This window comes from Coregonus clupeaformis, chromosome 10, assembly GCF_020615455.1.
Source record: "Coregonus clupeaformis isolate EN_2021a chromosome 10, ASM2061545v1, whole genome shotgun sequence".
Lineage (NCBI taxonomy): Eukaryota > Metazoa > Chordata > Actinopteri > Salmoniformes > Salmonidae > Coregonus > Coregonus clupeaformis.
Genome location: NC_059201.1, coordinates 51,823,920 through 51,845,464, shown reverse-complemented (window position 1 = coordinate 51,845,464; position 21,545 = coordinate 51,823,920). Strand labels below are relative to the sequence as shown.

At 43.0% G+C, this 21,545-nt stretch overlaps 1 protein-coding gene across 1 annotated transcript; it reads left to right on the top strand.

Annotated features, from left to right (window-relative positions):
* Window positions 1–1,124: 1,124 nt before the first annotated feature.
* LOC121575529 (myosin regulatory light polypeptide 9-like) lies at window positions 1,125–21,208 on the top strand. Its single transcript, XM_041888690.2, has 4 exons — window positions 1,125–1,231; window positions 7,092–7,293; window positions 8,142–8,303; window positions 20,000–21,208. The coding sequence occupies exons 2-4, from the start codon at window positions 7,110–7,112 to the stop codon at window positions 20,173–20,175; spliced, it is 522 nt and encodes a 173-aa protein (XP_041744624.1). The 5' UTR covers window positions 1,125–1,231; window positions 7,092–7,109; the 3' UTR covers window positions 20,176–21,208.
* The last annotated feature ends 337 nt before the right edge of the window (window positions 21,209–21,545 follow it).

Genomic DNA, 21,545 nt, shown 5'->3' with positions numbered 1-21,545 from the left:
CCAAATACTTATTTTCCACCATAATTTGCAAATAAATTCATTAAAAATCCTACAATGTGATTTTCTGGATATTTTTTCTCTCAATTTGTCTGTCATAGTTGACGTGTACCTATGATGAAAATTACAGGCCTCTCATCTTTTTAAGTGGGAGAACTTGCACAATTGGTGGCTGACTAAATACTTTTTTCCCCCACTGTATGTAAACTTCCGACTTCAACTGTATTTGTTTCTTTGTACCCTATGTATGGAACAATCTACAGAGTTCCCTACAACTGGATATACTGGTGCCTCTCGGTAGTTCAAATTGTTGGTTGGGGACATCTTTGCTGAGGAATGTCATTGTGTTTCTTGAGTGTGTTTGTAATTTTGTATATTTGTATTATATTGTATTTTGACATTTGAGTATATGCTGGTCTCAATGGTGACTCCCTGTTAAAAAAGGTAAAATAAACAATTGACTTGGCTGTACATTGTAACCACAGATAAGGTATATACATCAATGGATACATTTGGATAATAACACCAAAAAGTACATGTGACTACATCTGTGCAACTCAAATGTGACCAGATACTTTGTTTCTTGGTAGGTATTTGCAACAACAGTAACACGAGAATTTAAAAGGGACATTTTATTGGAACAGCACAACAATTTTCTTAATATGGCAGAGAAGAAAAAAACTGATGCTACTGGCATGACAAAATGTGTTCCCTAGAGATCCAGACAGTAGCTTGGCCATGCAAACTGCCTTTTTAAGGAGTCCCCCAGGCAGCTTGAAAAACAACTAGGAGCTCTGCTTCAGAACACCAGAGAACCGGCCCCTATCTTCTCTTCCATCCCCTCCATCCCTCCCAGATGCAAAACCAGAAACCACAGACAACTCCTCTGCACGCTGGCCCTTTATTTTTTTTCGCTAAATAAGGCAGCCTTATCAGAGTTCCTGTCATTTTGGCCCCATTCCCAAACATCACCTACTCTGCAATGGCAGTGGGGAGCTGCAGGCCTGCACATTCTTTTCCCTTGTATGGGTAAATGCCTGAGCTGGGCCGGCTCTGTTTGAGACAGCCGGGACAGGCGATTGGCCAGGGGAGGAGTGGGAGGGGCCGGTTAGAAGACTGATGCTTTAAACAAACTTTTCAGTGGAGCTCCCTGCTTCCCTTCCAACTAAGCAGTGAGACCCAGACAAAGGGCTTAGAGGACTCCAGAAACAACTAATATTCACCTGAAGCCAAGGTAAGATGATTTTTCTCTTCCATTTTGCCTTCAGATTTAATGTTGTTTAGCTTAGAGGGAGTTTATGTTGGGATTAGATTTGTGGCACTTTAACGCATTAGTCAGAGTTGTATGGGAAACTGTCAACAATGGTAAGAGCTGGGTTAAAGGTGGGGGCGGGATAGGGTTTCTGAGTTCTCCTTGCATGCCAAAAGTGACCGGTCACAGGTCTAGGGTCATCTGGAGTAGCGTCTCATCACGGTGGTGCTCTGTAGTCCCCACAACTGTGTTGTGGAATGAAGGCTTTACTAATTTACACCCATCATCATCACAGATTAGACAGTGGAATTTCACCACTCTGTGACCCACAAACTCATATCGAGCTCTCTAAACTCTAGAGTCTCACTTCTAATCAAAAGCCTGTCATGTTTAGCTGTTTTTAGACAACGAGAGGTTGGTTAGGTTTGTTGGACTGTTGTGTTTTGAAACTCCCCCAGTGGTCAGGTCAAGACTGAGTGATTGACTGTCTGGTGACTAACAGGGAGTGAGTGAGTGGGAAAGGATGAGGTACACTAATAAACAGAGAATAGCACAACACACAAACCAATGATTGAATGGATCTTGAAATGTTTTCAAGACCTCATCGGTGAGTCAGCCAGTTGAGAATGCGGAGGAATTCAATAGGTTTCAGAAGCAGTGAGGTCATTCGGGCTTAGAAATCCACTTGAATGTTACACACACAGGTTGGCAAACACAGGTTGGCAAGGTGGCTTCAGACTAAAGGGATTTAGTTTGTTGGAATGAGATGAGGGGGTTTAGACTAATTGATCCGATTGAACGGTTGTGCTAGCCTTCACTAAAAGGAGACAGGGATCTAGTTGTCCCTCACCCTCTGGAGTCACACAAGAATGTGAAAGATAATGGGAACATTCCAAAATTCCAACTATGAATGTTTACAGGAAGTCAGTTAACTCAACCCTGAAAAAGTAACTTCTAACAATCTCATTTTTGAACAGCCTCGTTGTCATAGTGGTGTGTTATAAAGCTCTCGAAAAGAGAAGGACTGTGATAACTTCTGAGAAGAAACATTTGCCCACTGGGCCAAAATCCTAATCTTCAAATTCCTTCATCCTCTGAAAAGGAGCTGGACAATGTTTTGTTTTGGGCTTCCTCAATAACTATGTCACGTAGCAACAGGGAGAATAAGCAAACTGTTAGCCAGTGAAAAACTCCCTCAGATCTCTTAACTCAGATAGCAAGCGGAGAGACTGAAATAGAGTAAAGTAAACAAACGCAATTGAAAGGAACAAGCAACTGCTTGAAGTGCAATGCTGTGTGATTGTCATCTTTGTTAGTAAGGGCATTAGGTGCAGGTTTTACACACAGGCCTGTTTACTTTTACTGGGTCATATACAGTAGGGTAGCTGATAACAGTAAGGATGCTTTCCATTGGAGATCGGGACTAGGTTGAAGTGTGGTTACATATTACAAAGTCAAATTGAGAGCACTGTCTGCAGGTTGATCCAATTAGGAAAATGACTGGCCCTTTGTACCGGAGAGAGACAGAGAGGAGGGGGAGAGAGAGAGAGCAATAAAGGACAGTGAAGATAGGCAAACGACAAGGCTTAGCTAACATAGCCTTCCTTGGAACTCTGAGAACTGCCTCTGAAACAAACTTTGGATAAATATTCCAACCACTGGTGGTTTATGAACTGGAAACAGTTACTTGTAACTAGAGGGTTCTGTAGAAACAAGTAATGCAATATTAGTACCTGTCCAGCTTCATATGTTCCAGTTGTCCAGTGTTAACAACCTCATCAAGTCTTTGTCCAGAGCTGAGTTCCCTGCAACATATGAAGGTGGACTGGTAGATACATTACATGACTGGTTTCTGCAGAAGCCTCTAGTTACAAGTAACAGTGTTAACAACCAGTAGGGATGAAACGGTAGATTTTTGTTTATACTATCTGAATTTGCACGATAAGAACGCTCATTTTAGTTTCTCCCATTTTTTTGCCTGAACACAATTATTTAGTGTTCTAACTTTCTACAACCCGCTATCACACGCACACACGTTGTTCCAATGTATTCTCAAATAAGGCTTGCTAAATGACAGTATTTACAGTGCATTCAGAAAGTATTCAGACCCCTTGACTTTTTCCACTTTGTTACGTTACAGCCTTATTGTAAAATAGATTCAATTGTTTTTTTCCCTCAATCTACACACAATACCCCATAATGACAAACCAAAAACAGGTTTATAGAATATTTTGCCAAAAATTAATATTACAAAAGTAAAAAATATAACATTTACAGAAGTATTCAAACCCTTTACTCAGTACTTTGTTGAAGCACCTTTGGCAGCAATTACAGCCTTGAGTCGTCTTGAGTATGACGCTACAAGCTTGGCACACCTGTATTTGGGGAGTTTTTCCCCATTCTTCTCTGCATATCCTCTCAAGCTCTGTCAGGTTGGATGGGGAGGTTGCTGCACATCTATTTTCAGGTCTATCCAGAGATGTTCGACCAGGCTCTGGCTGGGCCAGTCAAGGACATTCAGAGTCTTGTCCCGAAGCCACTCCTGCGTTGTCTTGGTTGTGTTCTTAGGATCGTTGTCCTGTTGGAAGGTGAACCTTCGCCCCAGTCTGAGTTCCTGAGTGCTCTGGAGCAGGTTTTCAGCAAGGATCTTTGTACTTTGCTCCATTCATCTTTCCCTCAATCCTGACTAGTCTCCCAGTCCCTGCCGTTGAAAAACATCCCCACAGCATGATGCTGCCACCACTATGCTTCACCGTAAGGATGGTGCCAAGTTTCCTCCAGAGAGTTCAATCTTGGTTTCATCAGACCAGAGAATCTTGTTTCTCATGGTCTGAGAGTCCTTTAGGTACCTTTTGGCAAAATGCAAGAGGGCTGTTATGTGCCTTTTACTGAGGAGTGGTTTCCGTCTACTTGCTCTACCATAAAGGCCTGATTCGTGGAGTGCTGCAGAGATGGTTGTCCTTCTGGAAGGTTCTACCATCTCCACATAGGAACTCTGGAGCTCTGTCAGTGACCAATGGGTTCTTGGTCACCTCCCTGACCAAGGCCCTTCTCCCCCGATTGCTCAGTTTGGCCGGGTGGCCAGCTCTAGGAAGAGTCTTGGTGGTTCCAAACTTTTTCCATTTAAGAATGATGGAGGCCACTGTGGACCTTCAATGCTGCAGAACATTTTCAGTACCCTTCCCCAGATCTGTGCCTCGATACAATCCTGTCTTGGAGCTCTACGGACAATTCCTTCGACCACATGGCTTGGTTTTTGCACGGTCAACTGTGCAAAAACAGTATAGACAGGTGTGTGCCTTTCCAAATCATGTCCAATCAATTGAATTTACCACAGGTGGACTCCAATCAAGTTGTAGAAACGTCTCAGGGATGATCAATGGAAACAGGATGCACCTGAGTTCAATTTCGAGTCTCATAGCAAAGGGTCTGAATACTTATGTAAATAAGGTATTTTTATTTATTTTTTATAAATTTGCTACAATTTCTAAAAACCTGTTTTCGCTTCGTCATTATGGGGTATTGTGTGTAGATTGAGGACATTTTTTTATTTAATCAATTTTAGAATAAGGCTGTAACGTAACAAAATGTGGAAAAAGGGAAGGGGTCTGAATATTTTCCGAATGCACTGTATATCTCCTGTACTAAATACCAGTAGAGAGAAAGAAACAAAAGATACTCCATCAGTCACTGACTCAAATCCAACATATTTCTCTAATTACCTGTTCCTTCCTGCATGGTATTAGCTCTCTCACAGTCAGTATTCTGATGTGCCACCGCCCAGCAGCACTATCACCTCCTGTACACACTTCCTCAATGATGCACACTGAGCCCGCGTGTGAGTGACAGGTCTAAGTTTGGCCCGTTCTCAAGGAAACCAGGTGGCCATCTTTTGTCGTCTTCACACTTTTCACTGCAGGTGACACTTTAGCAGTAGCACCACCTGTGTCTTCAGTGCATAGAGAGAGAGAGTGTGTAATTTGGAGGTTGATGGCATCATCTTTCTCACAAATGCAGAGAGACTGAAAATGGAATAACTGAGAATGAGTAATAACCAATTAAATCCCTAGCCTTACCTATACAACTGATGTAACATTTTAACTAATCAGTGGAGGCTCCTCAGAGGAGGAAGGGGAGGAGCATCCTCAGTGAATTTCATAAAAATTAAAATAGTGAAACATAAAACAAGTGATCATTTTTAGATAAAACTATACTAAATATTCACGTCACCAAACAATTGATTAAAACACACTGTTTTGCAATGTATTTTAATTTACAGTAGCCTCAACAGCACTCTGTATGGTAGCACCATGGTATAGCCGGAGGACAGCTAGTTTCCGTCCTTCTCTGGGTACATTGATTTCAATGCAAAACCTAGGAGGCTCGTGGTTCTCACTCCCTTCCATAGACTTACACAGTAACTATGACAACTTCCGGAGGACATCCTTCAACCTATCAGAGCTCTTGCAGCATGAACTGATATGAGTCCACCCAATCAAAGGACCAGTACTGAAAGCATAAGCTACAGCTAGCTAGCACTGCAGTGCATAAAATGTGGTGAGTAGTTGACTCAAAGAGAAAGAAAGACAATAGTTGAATAGTTTTGAACAAATACATTTCTTCAAAAATGAAGGAGAAGCGCGAGAGAGCGAGAGCTTAATTTCTCACTTTCACTTACTTAGCTAGCAAATGCAGCTAGCTAGCTAGTTTAGCCTACTCAAACACCCGGCTCAAACAGTGAGGGATACTATGTTACCTAGCTGGCTATGGCTATCCAACACTCTTCCGAATCATGGTAAGCTTTTGGTTTTATTAATTTATTGCCATCGGGGCCCGCTGGTGTAACTGCTAAAGTGCATTCTAACTGTACACTGTACTCTATGATTGTAGTGGGTTTACTAATGCGTTAGTTCTAGTAGCTATGTTGTTGACTTGACGTTGGCTAATATGGTGACAATGATGTTGGCTGTTTGTAGCGGTTAGCGGTTATGATATGAAGGTTTGGCTTGGAAAGGTTTTTTCACCTGGTCACAGACAGCTGATGTGTTGTGCACTGAAGTCCACAAGCGAAGGGAAAAGGTGAGGAGGAGAGCGCGTAGATGCGAGAAGGAATTATACAACGATCTGGCTGCTATGAAAGTGAACTGTGTTTGCGTGTGATCAGGGATGTATTCATTCCATCGATTCTGTTGAAAAAAAACGTTTCTTAAACGGAAGCAAACTGAACAAAACGGAAATAAACATGCCTGAATTTGTCCAATAGAAACTCTTGTTTGCAACTGTTGGACTAATGATTACACCCTAGATCAGCTAGATGCAGGCAAGATTGTGCAAAGCGGTATTGAATGTGTCAAAGTTTGTCACCTTGATTACTCAAATTTCTCTCGACCTGTGCACCTACGTTGTAAACCTTCATTCATAGGCTAGGTTGTAGCAACCTCATGATGGGTATAGGGGAAATTCGAGTATCATGTAGTAAGTAGCCTAAACCTATTCATGTTACATTGAGCTGGGTGAATGGAATATGAATGACAGTGATCCAATATGCTGTAATAGAAATAAGGCCATGCTCATTAAAAAATAATCGTCCTCATCATGTTAAACGGCACCGACCGCCACTGTAACTCTGCAATTTAAAATGCATATCGTAATGAAACTGACTGATTTAGTCATGTAAAGCGTCACTGTCTACCTTTTCACTTGATATACTCTTGTTGAGTGCCAAGCTTTAACAAAGAGCATTTTTCTCAAAGTATTTTTTGGGACATTCCCATTCGACAATATGCAAGTCTCGATCTTTCATCTGACTTTAACTATCCATGTCCTATTCTGCAACCCTTAGGCCCATCCAACCGCCACCATGTCGAGCAAACGCGCAAAGGGGAAGACCACCAAGAAGCGCCCCCAGAGGGCCACGTCCAACGTGTTCGCCATGTTCGACCAGTCTCAGATCCAGGAGTTCAAGGAGGCCTTCAACATGATCGACCAGAACCGAGACGGCTTCATCGACAAGGAGGATCTGCACGATATGCTGGCCTCACTGGGTAAGACATGGGCCAGGGGCCAAATGGGAACCAATAGGAAACTGTTGTTAGAGGGTTGACTATATTCTATATACAAGACCTAAACATTCAACTCATGAGTTGAAAATCTAATTGAATTGGCCACACCCCAAAGAATGTAGAATGTAGAGTTTGAGTGCAATTCAAAGAAATTCCACTGTCATAGAACATGCGTTTCATTGAATCTGTATTGCAACAGAAATGCATTTCCCAGCTAAATACTAGTATACTGTAAAATAGAGATATAACAATAAGCAGACAGATCAATAATAACATTTAACCATAATCTACCAAATCAAACCAAAGCCTGACCTAGTTAATCAATGGCTACTGTTGAACAAAATTCAGATTTGACCACTTAACGACATGCTCCGGAACCTTGGCGACTACTAAGTATTTTTTAAACCTCCCGCTTTGGGCTGGATGTGTCAATTTGTAGTTCATACATGCATATCCTATGAGTAGAATTACTGTCTTACCTCAATTAGCCACAAAATCCCTAGTTTGAAAGCAACAGTTTTTCTGGATGCTGTGCTGCGCCATTTTCCCTATATTTTCCCCCAAGTAGGCCAGCCCCCTAGAAATTTGAGTTCAACCAATGAGCTTCAGCCCCTCGCCATATGACTGACAGCTAGCAAGAGGCACATCATGCACCCACAGTGAGAGAGAGAGCAATGACGTGGTGCACAGTGTGAAATAATGTGCAATTTTCGGGGACCACTTTTGGCTAGTGAGGCTACTTTCAGAACTACTGGCTAAAAAGTATACAAAAATACAGGAGAATCTCTTCAACGTTGACCATGGTGTGTGTGTTTTGTTGTGGTCCCCAGGTAAGAACCCGTCGGATGAGTACCTGGAGGGGATGATGGCCGAGGCGCCGGGGCCCATCAACTTCACCATGTTCCTCACCATGTTCGGAGAGCGCCTCAACGGCACCGACCCCGAGGACGTCATCCGCAATGCCTTCGCCTGCTTCGACGAGGAGGGCTCTGGTGAGACACACACACGCAAGCACACACACAAACACACACGCAAGCACACACACACACACACACAAACACACACGCAAGCACACACACAAACACTCTTCAATGTCAACCTCCACCCTCCACTCTCCACCATAACAACAACATCAAACACAAAAGGAAAAACAGATAGAATGGGAAAATTATAGGAATGTAATGATTCACAGATATGCATCAGTCCCCAGTTCATATGTTTAAAGTTGAACTATGCAAAAAATGCTCCACCTTTTCCTGGTTGCTAAAACTCTAATTTCAGTTTATGTAACAAAATAAGCTAGTCTAGTGTAGAGAATCATTGTTCCATCTAAACCGCTGTGAAATATATTTTCCATAACCAAAAATATTGTTGTTTCAGCTGTTTGAAGCTGGTGTACAAAACTGAAAGTAAAAGAAGCAAAAACAAAACTTAAGAACCGGAAGCATAAAAATAGGGCACATAGAACAGATCTACTGCTTCTTAGACTTGCTTTCAAGAAGGATGACAGATCCATAACTCACATTTCTATGTGAATTTGGTCGGGCCGCCCAAAAAGTTACATATTGCTAATTTAAAGGCCCACCTGCTTTGGGGGTGTTTTTCTGCTAAGGGGACAGGACAACTTCACCGCATCAAAGGGACGATGTACCGTCAAATCTTGGGTGAGAACCTCCTTCCCTCAGCCAGGGCATTGAAAATGGGTCGTGGATGGGTATTCCAGCATGACAATGACCCAAAACACACGGCCAAGTCAACAAAGGAGTGGCTCAAGAAGAAGCACATTAAGGTCCTGGAGTGGCCTAGCCAGTCTCCAGACCTTAATCCCATAGAAAATCTGTGGAGGGAGCTGAAGGTTCGAGTTGCCAAACGTCAGCCTCGAAACCTTAATGACTTGGAGAAGATCTGCAAAGAGGAGTGGAACAAAATCCCTCCTGAGATGTGTGCAAACCTGGTGGCCAACTACAAGAAACGTCTGACCTCTGTGATTGCCAACAAGGGATTTGCCACCAAGTACTAAGTCATGTTTTGCAGAGGGGTCAAATACTTATTTCCCTCATTAAAATGCAAATCAATTTATAACATTTTTGACATGCGTTTTTCTGGATTTTGTTGTTGTTATTAAATAAACCTACCATTAAAATTATAGTGATCATGTCTTTGTCAGTGGGCATAGTACAAAATCAGCAGGGGATCAAATACTTTTTTCCTTCACTGTATGTATCACCGCATTATCTAAATTGCGGCCGTGAATCCGCCATAGAAATAGAAAGAAAATTGCCGGTAATATGGATGGCGTAACTATTGAAAGGTTATTCTTTAAAGTGTTATGGCAGACTATACCTATTGGTGTATTGCCGCCACCTACTGTACGGGGTATTGAAACAAAACAAAAATAATATATTTCATTGTGGGAAGGAGGGGGCTGAGGATAATACAAAATACAAACATTTGTGAGAACAACCATCCCACTCCTTCAGTCACATTCAAATCACATCCCTACACAGGCTCAGGTGCCTGTGAGGAAAGAGCATTCATCGACAGGATTCCTTGTAATGCCTCTGCAGAAAAGTTCCTGAGTCCCCAAAAAACGCTCAGCCACACTGTCAATGATGCCTATTTTCTTCAATATCCTCTCCGTTTGCGCTGTGCAGTTGAAAACCAAAGTAATAAACGCTACAAAGTCCACCTTCTTAACATTCAACATGTCAGGATCCCTCTGTTGACAAGAAACATCCTGTGTCTCTACTCCTACTACCATTATTTATTCCACTTCACTCCTTTCTTCCACTCTTCTCAATGTCTCTGGATAGGAGACATTCTGGACAGCCCTTATTCTTGCCACCTCCGTCTCCTTCACCCTAACAGGACACAATTTACATTCATCACACTGCATGGGTTTGGGCACGATGTCTCTCACAGGAAATCTCATATAACCCAAATACACGTGAGTAGGGAGAGACTCTTCATAAAAAAACAATAGAATGGATGGAGTGGGCTTCCATCTGCCATGCAGGTCAGTCGTTGTGCACTTGATCCAATTCTTCACGTATATCCTTTGCATTTAAGTCTAGCGCCACCCCAGCGATAACAACATTGATAGGCGCCCTGCTTCGAAGATCCACGCACAACACATTCTAATCCGACATCTTCTTCAAATCAAATCAAATTTTATTGGTCACATACACATATTTAGCAGATGTTTTTTTATATTTTTTATTTTTTTTATATGTTATTGCGGGTGTATCGAAATACTTGTGTTCCTAGCTCCTAAAGTGCAGTAGTATCTTAACAATTCACAACAATACACACACAAATCTAAAAGTAAAAGAATGGAATTAAGAAATATATAAATATTAGGACGAGCAATGGAGTGGCATTGACTAAAATACAGTAGAATAGAATACAGTATATACATATGAAATGAGTAAAGCAGTATGTAAACATTATTAAAGTGAATAGTGTTCCATTATTAAAGTGATGAGTGATTCCATGTCTATGTATATAGGGCAGCAGCCTCCAAGGTGCAGGGTTGAGTAACCGGGTGGTAGCAGGCTGTCCTGTAGCTCAGTTGGTAGAGCATGGCGCTTGCAATGCCAGGGTTGTGGGTTTGTTTCCCACGGAGGGCCAGTATGAGAAATGTATGCATTCACTAACTGTAAGTCGCTCTGGATAAGAGAGTCTGCTAAATGACTAAAATGTAAAATGTAGCCGGCTAGTGATGACTATTTAACAGTCTGTTGGCCTTGAGGTAGAAGCTGTTTTTCAGTCTCTCAGTCCCAGCTTTGATGCACCTGTACTGACCTTGAACAGGCCTTGGCTCGGGTGGTTGATGCCCTTGATGATCTTTTTGGCCTTCCTGTGACATCGGGTGCTGTAGGTGTCCTGGAGGGTAGGCAGTGTGCCCCTGGTGATGCGTTGGGCAGACGCACCACCCTCTGGAGAGCCCTGCGGTTGCGGGCGGTGCAGTTGCCGTACCAGGCAGTGATACAGCCCGACAGGATGCTCTCAATTGTGCATCAGTAAAGGTTTGTGAGGGTCTTAGTGGCCAAGCCAAATTTCTTCAGCCTCCTGAGGTTGAAGAGATGCTGTTGCGCCTTCTTTACCACACTGTCTGTGTGGGTGGACCATTTCAGATTGTCAGTGATGTGTACGCCGAGGAACTTGAAGCTTTTCAACTTATCCACTGCGGTCCCATTGATGTGGATAGGGGCATGCTCCCTCTGCTGTTTCCTGAAGTCCACGATCAGCTCCTGGCACCACTCCGCCAGGGCCCTCACCTCCTCCCTGTAGGCTGTCTCGTCATTGTTGGTAATCAGGCCTACTGCTGTTGTGTCGTCTGCAAACTTGATGATTGAGTTGGAGGCGTGCGTGGCCACGCAGTCATGGGTGAACAGGGAGTACAGGAGGGGGCTGAGCATGCACCCTTGTGGGGCCCCTGTGTTGAGGATCAGCAAAGTGGAGGTGTTGTTTCCTACATTCACCACCTGGGGGGCGTCAGGAAGTTCAGGACCCAGTTGCACAGGGCGGGGTTCAGACCCAGGTCCCCGAGCTTAATGATGAGCTTGGAGGGTACTATGGCGCTGAGCTATCGTCAATGAACAGCATTCTTACATAGGTGTTCCTCTTGTCCAGATGGGATAGGGCAGTGTGCAGTGCGATGGGGGTCGCATCGTCTGTGGATCTATTGGGGCGGTATGCAAATTGAAGTGGGTCTAGGGTGTCAAGTAAGGTAGAGGTGATATGGTCTTTAACTAGCCTCTCAAAGCACTTCACGATGACAGAAGTGAATGCTACGGGGCGATAGTCATTTAGTTCAGTTACCTTTGCTTTCTTGGGTACAGGAACAATGGTGGACATCTTGAAGCAAGTGGGGACAGCAGACTGGGATAGGGAGAGATTGAATATGTCCGTAAACACTCCAGCCAGCTGGTCTGCACATGCTCTGAGGACGCAGCTAGGGATTCCATCTGGGCCGGCAGCCTTGCGAGGGTTAACACGCTTAAATGTTTTACTCACGTTGGCCACAGAGAACAAGAGCCCACAGTCCTTGGGAGCGGGCCGCGTCGGTGGCACTGTGTTATCCACAAAGCGGGCGAAGAAGGTGTTTAGCTTGTCCGGGAGCAAGACGTCGGTGTCCGAGACGTGGCTAGTTTTCCCCTTTGTAATGCGTGATTGTCTGTAGACCCTGCCACATACGTCTCGTGTCTGAGCCATTGAATTGCGACTCCACTTTGTCTCTGTACTGACGTTTTGCCTGTTTGATTGCCTTACAGAGGGAATAACTACACTGTTTGTATTCAACCATATTCCCAGTCACCTTGCCATGGTTAAATGCGGTGGTTCGCGCTTTCAGTTTTGCGCGAATGCTGCCATCTATCCACGGTTTGGGTAGGTTTTAACAGTCACAGTGGGAACAACATCCCCTATACACTTCCTGATTAACTCAGTCACCGTGTCCGTGTATATGTCAATGTTATTCTCAGAGGCTACCCGAAACATGGATTCCGATTGTTCAGACCAGCGTTGAATAGACCTTAGCATGGGTACTTCCTGTTTGAGTTTCTGCCTATAGTAAGGGAGGAGCAAAATGGAGTCGTGATCTGATTTGCCGAAGGGAGGTTGGGGGAGGGCCGTGTAGGCATCCCGGAAGGGGGAGTAACAGTGGTCAGCATTTTAGCAACGCGAGTACTACAGTCAATGTGTTGATAGAACTTCGGTAGCCTTTTCCTCAAATTTGCTTTGTTAAAATCTCCAGCTACAATAAATGCGGCCTCAGGATATGTGGTTTTCAGTTTGCACAAAGTCCAGTGTAGTTCCTTGAGGGCCGTCGTGGTATCGGCTTGAGTGGGAATATACACGGCTGTGACTATAACCGAAGAGAATTCTCTTGGGAGGTAATACTGTCGGCATTTGATTGAGGTATTCTAGGTCGGGTGAAAGAAAGGACTTGAGTTTCTGTACGTTATAACAATCACACCATGAGTAGTTAATCATGAAACATACACCACCGCCTTTCTTCTTCCCGAAGAGTTCTTTATTCCTGTCTGCGCGATATACTGAGGACCCAGCTGGCTGTATGGACGGGGACAGTATATCCAGAGAGAGCCATGATTCCGTGAAACAGAGTATGTTACAGTCCCTGATGTCTCTCTGGAAGGAGATCCTCGCCCTGAGCTCATCTACTTTATTGTCCAGAGACTGAACATCAGCGAGTAATATACTCGGAAGCGGTGGATAATGTGCACGCCTCCTGAGTCTGACTAGAAGTCCACTCCGAATACCTCTTCTCTGGGGGGTACGCACAAAGGATCCAATTCGAGAAAGTCGTATTCCAGGTCGTAATGCTGGTGAGTTACCACCGCTCTGATATCCAAAAGTTATTTCCGGCTGTATGTAGTAACACAAAAAACGTTCTGGGCTAATAATGTAAGAAATAACGCACAAAAAAACAAAATACTGCAAAGTTGCTTAGAAGCTAGAAGCAGAGCTGCCATGTCTGTCGGCGCCATCTTGCCAAATGAGGCGCAAAGCACGCTCCTTCTGTTTCCATAGAAACAACAAAATAAAACAAGCCCACTTCTCATTATTCTCATCGACTCCAATGCATCCACAATTTTAATAGACTTCAAACGGATCTCCCAGGTAACAACATCGATCCAAAACCCTTATTCCAACCCCCCAAAAATGAATGGATTTACTAGTCTCCAATAATAATAATAATATGCCATTTAGCAGACGCTTTTATCCAAAGCGTCTTACAGTCATGCGTGCAGAATTTTTTTTGTGTATGGGTGGTCCCGGGGATCGAACCCACTACCATGGCGTTATAAGCGCCGTGCTCTACCAGCTGAGCTACAGAGGACCACTTTACTTCTCTTATTTCCTTTTGTGTTCGCCACTGTAATCCAATTATTCTCACTCATCTCCACGTCATCCGATTCAAACAGAACATCCGCTTCTGCAATTTTCCTCTAACGTCCCCTATTGAACGGTTTGGAGCGTGTATTGAAGCAATGGGTGAGTTTGCCTTAAACTGTAGTGGCCAAAACTATTCATCTTGGGGCGAATGATCATTTTTTTTATGCAAACTTGGTAAAAAATGAGTGAAATTTGACAAATTATTCAATGGGTTATGATAATCTGCTGGTAAAAAACGGGGGGTGCACCCCCTATTTTAATTTTCTTCATGGTAAGGCGGCCAAGTGTAAGGTCGTCACTAGTTAGCACAGCCACAAAGTCATAAACCCTGTCTATTTCTAAATGTTCTCTTATTAAAATTGGATTTTACCTTAACCCTAACCTTGACCATACTGCTAAATTTAGCCTAACCTTAAATGAATACCAAAAAACTCATTTTTGTTTTCTTATTAAAATTGGATTTTACCTTAACCCTAACCATACTGCTAAATTTAGCCTAACCTTAAATGAATACCAAAAAACTCATTTTTGTTTTCATGATTTCGTACGATATAGCCAATTTTGACTTTGCGGCTGTTTTTATCTAGTGGAAACCCAAGTGTAGGCTACAGAGAAAAGCTGTTTGGCTCTCAGACGACTCGTGAATAGGAAGAACTTTGCAGCAGGTGTTTCTGATCAATAAACATTGCCATGCTGCGGGGTAGTAACATTTAAAATAAAACCCTGCCCTGAAACGAAATGTAGGTTGAAAAGAACTTGCACGTTCTCTTATAGGAAAAGACAAATAGCCTAAAGGCGTCCGCATGCTTCCCATCCAAAACAGTTCGGCAAGGGTTTTTTCCTCTGTTCATGCAGATGACACAAGACGTTTCCGAAGTCTGCGCCCCTTCGTCAACAGTAGGGATTCTTCAATTAAGTGTTTGTTGTTATTCAACGAGAGACTAAACGTTTTCCTGCAAATTCTTTCACTTGAAAAATACTGCACCAAACATCTTACTTAGATGTAAAATTGCACAACTAAGATCTCCTCAACAAAAATGTCAAAATTAATGACAGATTTCTTAAATATTGTTAGATGAATTACTGGCTACAGCGTCTCAAGATGGGCAAACAGTACTATTGCCACTTATTTGTCGTTTTTCAAGCGAAGGTCTTTTAAGGGATTATGCGAGCACACTCGTTAGGTTGCGAAGCCCAAACCGATTGGTTTACTTATGTTTTTTACTAATATTGTTTTATTCCTAAAATAGCTTCCTCTCCATCATTTCAGTAGCCCAGGGTTTCCCAAAGTCGGTCCTGGGCCCCCCCCTTGGTGTACGTTTTGGGTTTTGCCCTAGCACTACACAGCTGATTCAAATAATCAAAGCTTGATGATGAGTTGGTTATTTGAATCAGCTGTGTAGTGTTAGGGGGGAGGGTGGACCCAACAGTTGATAGGGGTTTTCAATAATTCCGATTTTATTTAGATTGTTCAGATTGACAATAAGAAATAGTTTTGGTAGTTTTGCTTTAAACAGTCAGGGTATTTGGTCATTTTTACATGAACAGAGTAATTCTTGGGAGTTGTGCATGGTCACATTCATATGGAAGCCTATTCCTGCCACCCTATTATGATTATTATTATTTTACTGTTGATACTATCTCAAAATGTGGAGATACGCAAGTCAACATTAGTATCTAAAAATGTCTAGATAGTAGAACATACATATCGGTAGGATATGTTTCTTTATTTGTAGCATTATGTGGCGATTTTCATCTATCCATGTTGCAGAGATCAGCAAACGTGTGGCGAGCTGGCATATTCCCCAACACTTTTGATTCAGTTTGATTTAAAAATATTGACATCAAAGTTTTGAAAATAGGGACAAAATACTGTTCTTTAGACTGATTTGCCTCATGATTTAGCAACTCGTGTACAATTAATCTGTGCTTTCTGTCTGATCAACTGTAGCCTATGTGAGAGCAAAAATGACTAGATTATGTTATAATACTGCTATTGCATCAAATGGTTGTTTTCTGCAATATAATAGGGTTCTTAGAACTCTCATGTGTCTGTGTTAACACTGACAGTAGATGTACGATGCCTTAGGTGATAAACCTAACAAGCCACATTCCATTCATGTGAGGAAGATGGCTCCGGTCTGACTGAGCCTGCAGTTTTTAGACTGAATTGGTGTTTGTGTATAATGAGGTACCAGGGAGAGATGGCTCGAGTATAGATAATGATGAGAGGAAGCTTGTCTTAGGGGCCAAACTCTGGTTTCTGTACAATAAGAACGGTCTTCACGGCAAATGCTATTTGGCTGGGGGATACTCCTTTCTCATATATCAAGTCTCACCTTGTGACCAAATCCATACATCTGTTATTTGTCATGTAGACTAAGAGGGTGTATCTTTGCTATAAAATATATTTGTATTCTTTGTTTCGGGGCTCTCAGCCCAACGGCTGATTGGTGATTGACCTTGTCTCTCCTCATTATTGATTAGAAATTCCACTACACCTACTGATTACAGCTGCAGGTAGCCTAGAGAAGCCTATGCGCTCTGATCCCCTCTGGCCAGGGGACACGAGTGGTAACGTCATGTATTTATAGCCTAAGCTATGTATTTATAGCCTAAAATAGGACTATTTATATATGTTAAGAGAAAATGTGAATGTGATCAAATTTGGTTTATATTCAAACTTCGGGTGGCTAGGCTACCTAGACAATAGTAATGACATACTGTGTGAGTAACTTTTTCATTACAGATGCAAAGGCCTACATGATGCAACCCTGCCTAAAGCAAACTCAGCCCTGTTAGTTCTATTGTCCAAATTTTTTTAAACCATATGACCTGATTAGAAATAATCTCGTCCCATCATAGCAGATGTATTACTATGTCATACCATCCAACTAGGGTGCAGAGTTTTAGCTGGTTAGGTTAGCCCAGTGGTTCTCAAACCTCTCCTCGGGGACTCCCAGACATTTCACAATTTTGTTTTAGCCCTGAAATAGTTCATCTGATTCACCTAATCAAGGGTTAGTTGACAAGTTGAACCAGGTGTGCTAGTTCTGGAATAGATCAAATACATGAACTGGCTGAGGGTCCCCGAGGAGAGGTTTGAGAACCACAGGGTTAGCCTACCAGATCAGGAAATCTCTGGGCCCCAGGAAAACAAATCTTGAAATGTTTACTTACGTATCTTGAAATCTCGACTTATTTCGTGTTGGTCTGATGTTTCATGAGCTGAAATAAAAGATCCCAGAAATGTTCCACACGCACAAAAAGCATACGCATTTCTTTCAAATTTTGTTTACATCCCTGTTAGGTAGCATTTCTCCTTTGCCAAGATAAACCATCCACCTGATAGGTGTGGCATATCAAGAAGCTGATTAAACAGCATGATCATTACGCAGGTGCACCTGCTGTGGTCAATAAAACGCCACTCTAAAATGTGCCACATACGTCTCAACTTTTGAGGGAGCGTGCAATTGGCATGCTGACTGCAGGAATGTCCACCAGAGCTGTTGCCAGATAATTGAATGTTCATTTCTCTACCATAAGCTGCCTCCAACGTTGTTTTAGAGAATTTGGCAGTATGTCCAACTGGCCTCACAACCACAGACCACGTGTAACCACGCCAGCCCAGGATCTCCACCTGCTGGATCGTCTGAGACCAGCCACCCGGACAGCTGAAGAAACTGTGGGTTTGCACAACAGAATAATTTCTGCACAAACTGTCAGAAACTGTCTCCGGGAAGCTCATCTGCGTCCTTACCAGGGTCTTGACCTGACTGCAGTTCAGCATCATAACCGACTTCATTACATTTACATTTTAGTCATTTAACAGACGCTCTTATCCAGAGCGACTTACAGGAGCAATTAGGGTTAAGTGCCTTGCTCAAGGGCACATCGACAGATTTTTCACCTAGTCGGCTCGGGGATTAGAACCAGCGACCTTTCGGTTACTGGCACACCGCTCTTAACCACTAAGCTACCTGCCGCCACAGTGTGCAAATGCTCACCTTTGCTGGCCACTGGCACGCTGGAGAAGTGTGCTCTTCATGGATGAATCCCGGTTTCAAATGTACCAGGCAGATGGCGAGCTGTTTGCTGATTTCAACATTTTGAAAAGAGTGCCCATGGTGGCGTTGAGGTTATGGTATGGGCAGGCATAAGCTACGGACAACGAACACAATTGCATTTTATCGATGGCAATTTCAATGCACAGAGTTACCGTGACGAGATCCTGAGGCCAATTGTTGTGCCATCCATCCGCCGCCATCCCCCCATGTCGCAAGGATCTGCACACAAAAATGTCCCAGTTCTTCCATGGCCTGCATACTCACCAGACATGTCACCCATTGAGCATGTTTGGGATGCTCTGGATCAACATGTACGACAGCGTTTTCCAGTTCCCCGCCAATATCCAGGAACTTCGCACAGAAGAGGAGTGGGACAACATTCCACAGGCCACAATCAACAGCCTGATCAACTCCATGCGAATAAGATGTTGCGCTGCATGAGGCACTGAGTGTTTTTCTGATCCACGGCCCTCTTTTTATAAGGTATATGTGACCAACAGATGCATATCTGTATTCCCAGTCATGTGAAATCCATAGATTAGGGCAGTGTTTCCCAAACTCGGTCCTAGGGACCCCAAGGGGTGCATGTTTAGTTTTTTGCCCTACACTCTTAGAAAAAAGCTGCTATCTAGAACCTAAAATGGTTATTCGGCTGTCGCTGTAGGAGAACCCATTGAAGAACCCCATTTGGTTCCAGGTAGAACCATTTTGGGCTCATCATTAAGCTTTGATTATTTGAATCAGCTGTGTAGTGCTAGGTCAAAAAAGCAAAACGTGCACCCCTTGGGGGCCCCAGGACCAAGTTTGGGAAACACTGGATTAGGGCCTAATGAATTTATTTCAATTGACTGATTTCCTTATATGAACTGTAACTCAGTAAAATCTTTGAAATTGTTGCATGTTGTTTTATTTTTTTTATTTTTTTGTAGCATCTTGAAATGTGTAGATAGTAAAAATACACAAAACAAAATGGTGTCAGGAATGGCCTTCCATACATTCACTGGTCTGAGCAGGAGAAGCTCGAAGTAAAATTCCAAAAGGTCTACCATTCGCTTTTGAGACGGGGTAAAAATCCCAAACTCATTATATGAATTGGCTAAATGCCATGTGAATTTCTAAAGATAAATATTAACATAGTACTAGCTAAAAAAAAAAAAAGACAAGTGAATCAGTGTGTGATAGTGATTTCAGATAGAAAAGTGGGGGGACAAAAAGCATAAATTGTGCCCACCACTAATCTGATAGTGGGGTGGTAATGCACAGTCTGCCCTATGGCTCAGCTCAGGTGCCTACACACACCATTGACATCAACACACACACACACTTCTTAAGCTGAGGGCCACTAAGCGATATTAATCGAAAATGGAAAATTGTGTTCATGCAAAGTGAATCGTATCGGAGCCCATGTATCGAATCGTTCATGAAAGGAGAGATGCACATCCGTCAAAAATTAGCTTGATGTAGGTTGTGCAAAGTCATAGCCTGTAGCCTGGTCTAGATCTGTAGCTAGAGCTGATCAACCCATCTGAGCACATACAGACTACAGGACCAGAGATATACAGGCTACAACCCATTATCCACTAGGCTGAGTCCCAGATCTGTTTGTGCTGTCTTATTCCATGGTTGGCATGACAACGACAACACTAGGAGTCCACTAAGCATAGAGTGACACAGGCCCACTAACTCTCCCCTGTTTGCAGGAGTGATCCACGAGGACCACCTGCGGGAGCTGCTGACCACCATGGGTGACCGCTTCACCGACGAGGAGGTTGACGAGCTATTTCGCGAGGCGCCCATCGACAAGAAGGGCAACTTCAACTACGCCGAGTTCACTCGCATCCTCAAACACGGCGCCAAGGACAAGGATGACATGTAGAGACAGGCGACTGCTTCGCGGCCCACACACACACACAGTGCTTTTTAGCTGGAATGGGCTCCTCTTTTGTGAGTTTTATCGTCAATGGTGATTATTCATTGAAGAGGAGTGTATCACAGCTAAATGCATATTGACAAGTCTATAGTGGCTTCGTCTCCATGTGTCCTTTCTGTAATTTGTAGTCTTTTATAAATCAGTGCAGATGAACGAATGGTGACAAAGTGATAGGAAGCCATGTTAGACTGATGAGATGCACTGAATACCTTTGTGTGTGTGTGTGTGTGTGTGTGCCTCAGAAAACCAGCACTACATACTGGCCAGGTTTACCTGTCCTTGCCTCTCACATCAGCACCAGCACTGCCTCTGTAAGAAACTGCACCTTCTATCCAGGAGCTGTGTTGGAAAACCACATTTTAAAGGACTCTATTTTGTTCTATTCATGTAAGGTTTTTGACAATCAAAACAGGTTGTATTTTACCCTCATTGCTTGAATGCTTATTATTCCACATGTTGCTAGTCGTATCCCCTTTTCAGCTGGTCAGGTCAATTCTAACTCTGCCTGCATCGATGCATCACAAACTCATTAAAGCTGGAACATTCAACATGAATGTTGCTAAAGGATCGGACTTGTTAAAAAAGTGAGGGGCAATGTTATGGAGGAAGTCAGCCTTGAAATTGTGTTTTGCCGAGCAAGGTCTTATGCGTTGCCCTTCCAAGGAGGAGTATAAAGAGCAGAAGGAAACGGCTGGGCTGGGTTGTCTGGGTATAATCATGTTTGGGTTGAATTGTTGTGGAAATGTAGCATGCCTGTATAGAACCAACGAAGGACCCTTGTTTCAAAAAAGTTGTTTAACGTGTCCTTTATTCCAAGATGAAGAGTTGTTTCAATGTCATGCTGCATTCCTTTTATATTCTGTATTGGAGAAAAGGAAAGATGTTCCCATACTAGAGTACAGGTGGATTTCCTCACATTGCAGTTGTAACACCATTTTGACAAGTGATAAAATTAAGTAGTCCACTTTAATGAAACACAGGATCCCACTTGTGAAAGGTTTTAGTAAAAAGCACTCAGCACCAGATAGAGTAGGGGGTAGATGCTAGATAGTGTTTCAAGAGCCATTGAGCCTTTAAGGTCAATAACGTCTCTAGAGCTAAAAGGGCTGTCAAATACTCTCGTTGTAACGTATATGCTGGGAGTCAGGAAGCAGGTGCAGAAGGTGAGTTTAATAAGAATCATGACGCTAAACAAAACAGGAGAAGCGTACAGAACGTGAACAAAACCAATACTGACTGATGCTACTGAGGGCTAAATAAAGGGAGAGTAATCAAGGTGATGATGAGCTCCAGGTGTGCTTAATGATGATTGCCAG

Bases quoted from the DNA above. Each gene is read 5' to 3' on its own strand.
- LOC121575529 (XM_041888690.2), top strand. From the start codon at position 7,110: ATGTCGAGCAAACGCGCAAAGGGGAAGACCACCAAGAAGCGCCCCCAG. The intron at 7,294-8,141 runs GTAAGACATGGG...TGTGGTCCCCAG, and splicing joins CGATATGCTGGCCTCACTGG to GTAAGAACCCGTCGGATGAG. The intron at 8,304-19,999 runs GTGAGACACACA...CCCTGTTTGCAG, and splicing joins CTTCGACGAGGAGGGCTCTG to GAGTGATCCACGAGGACCAC.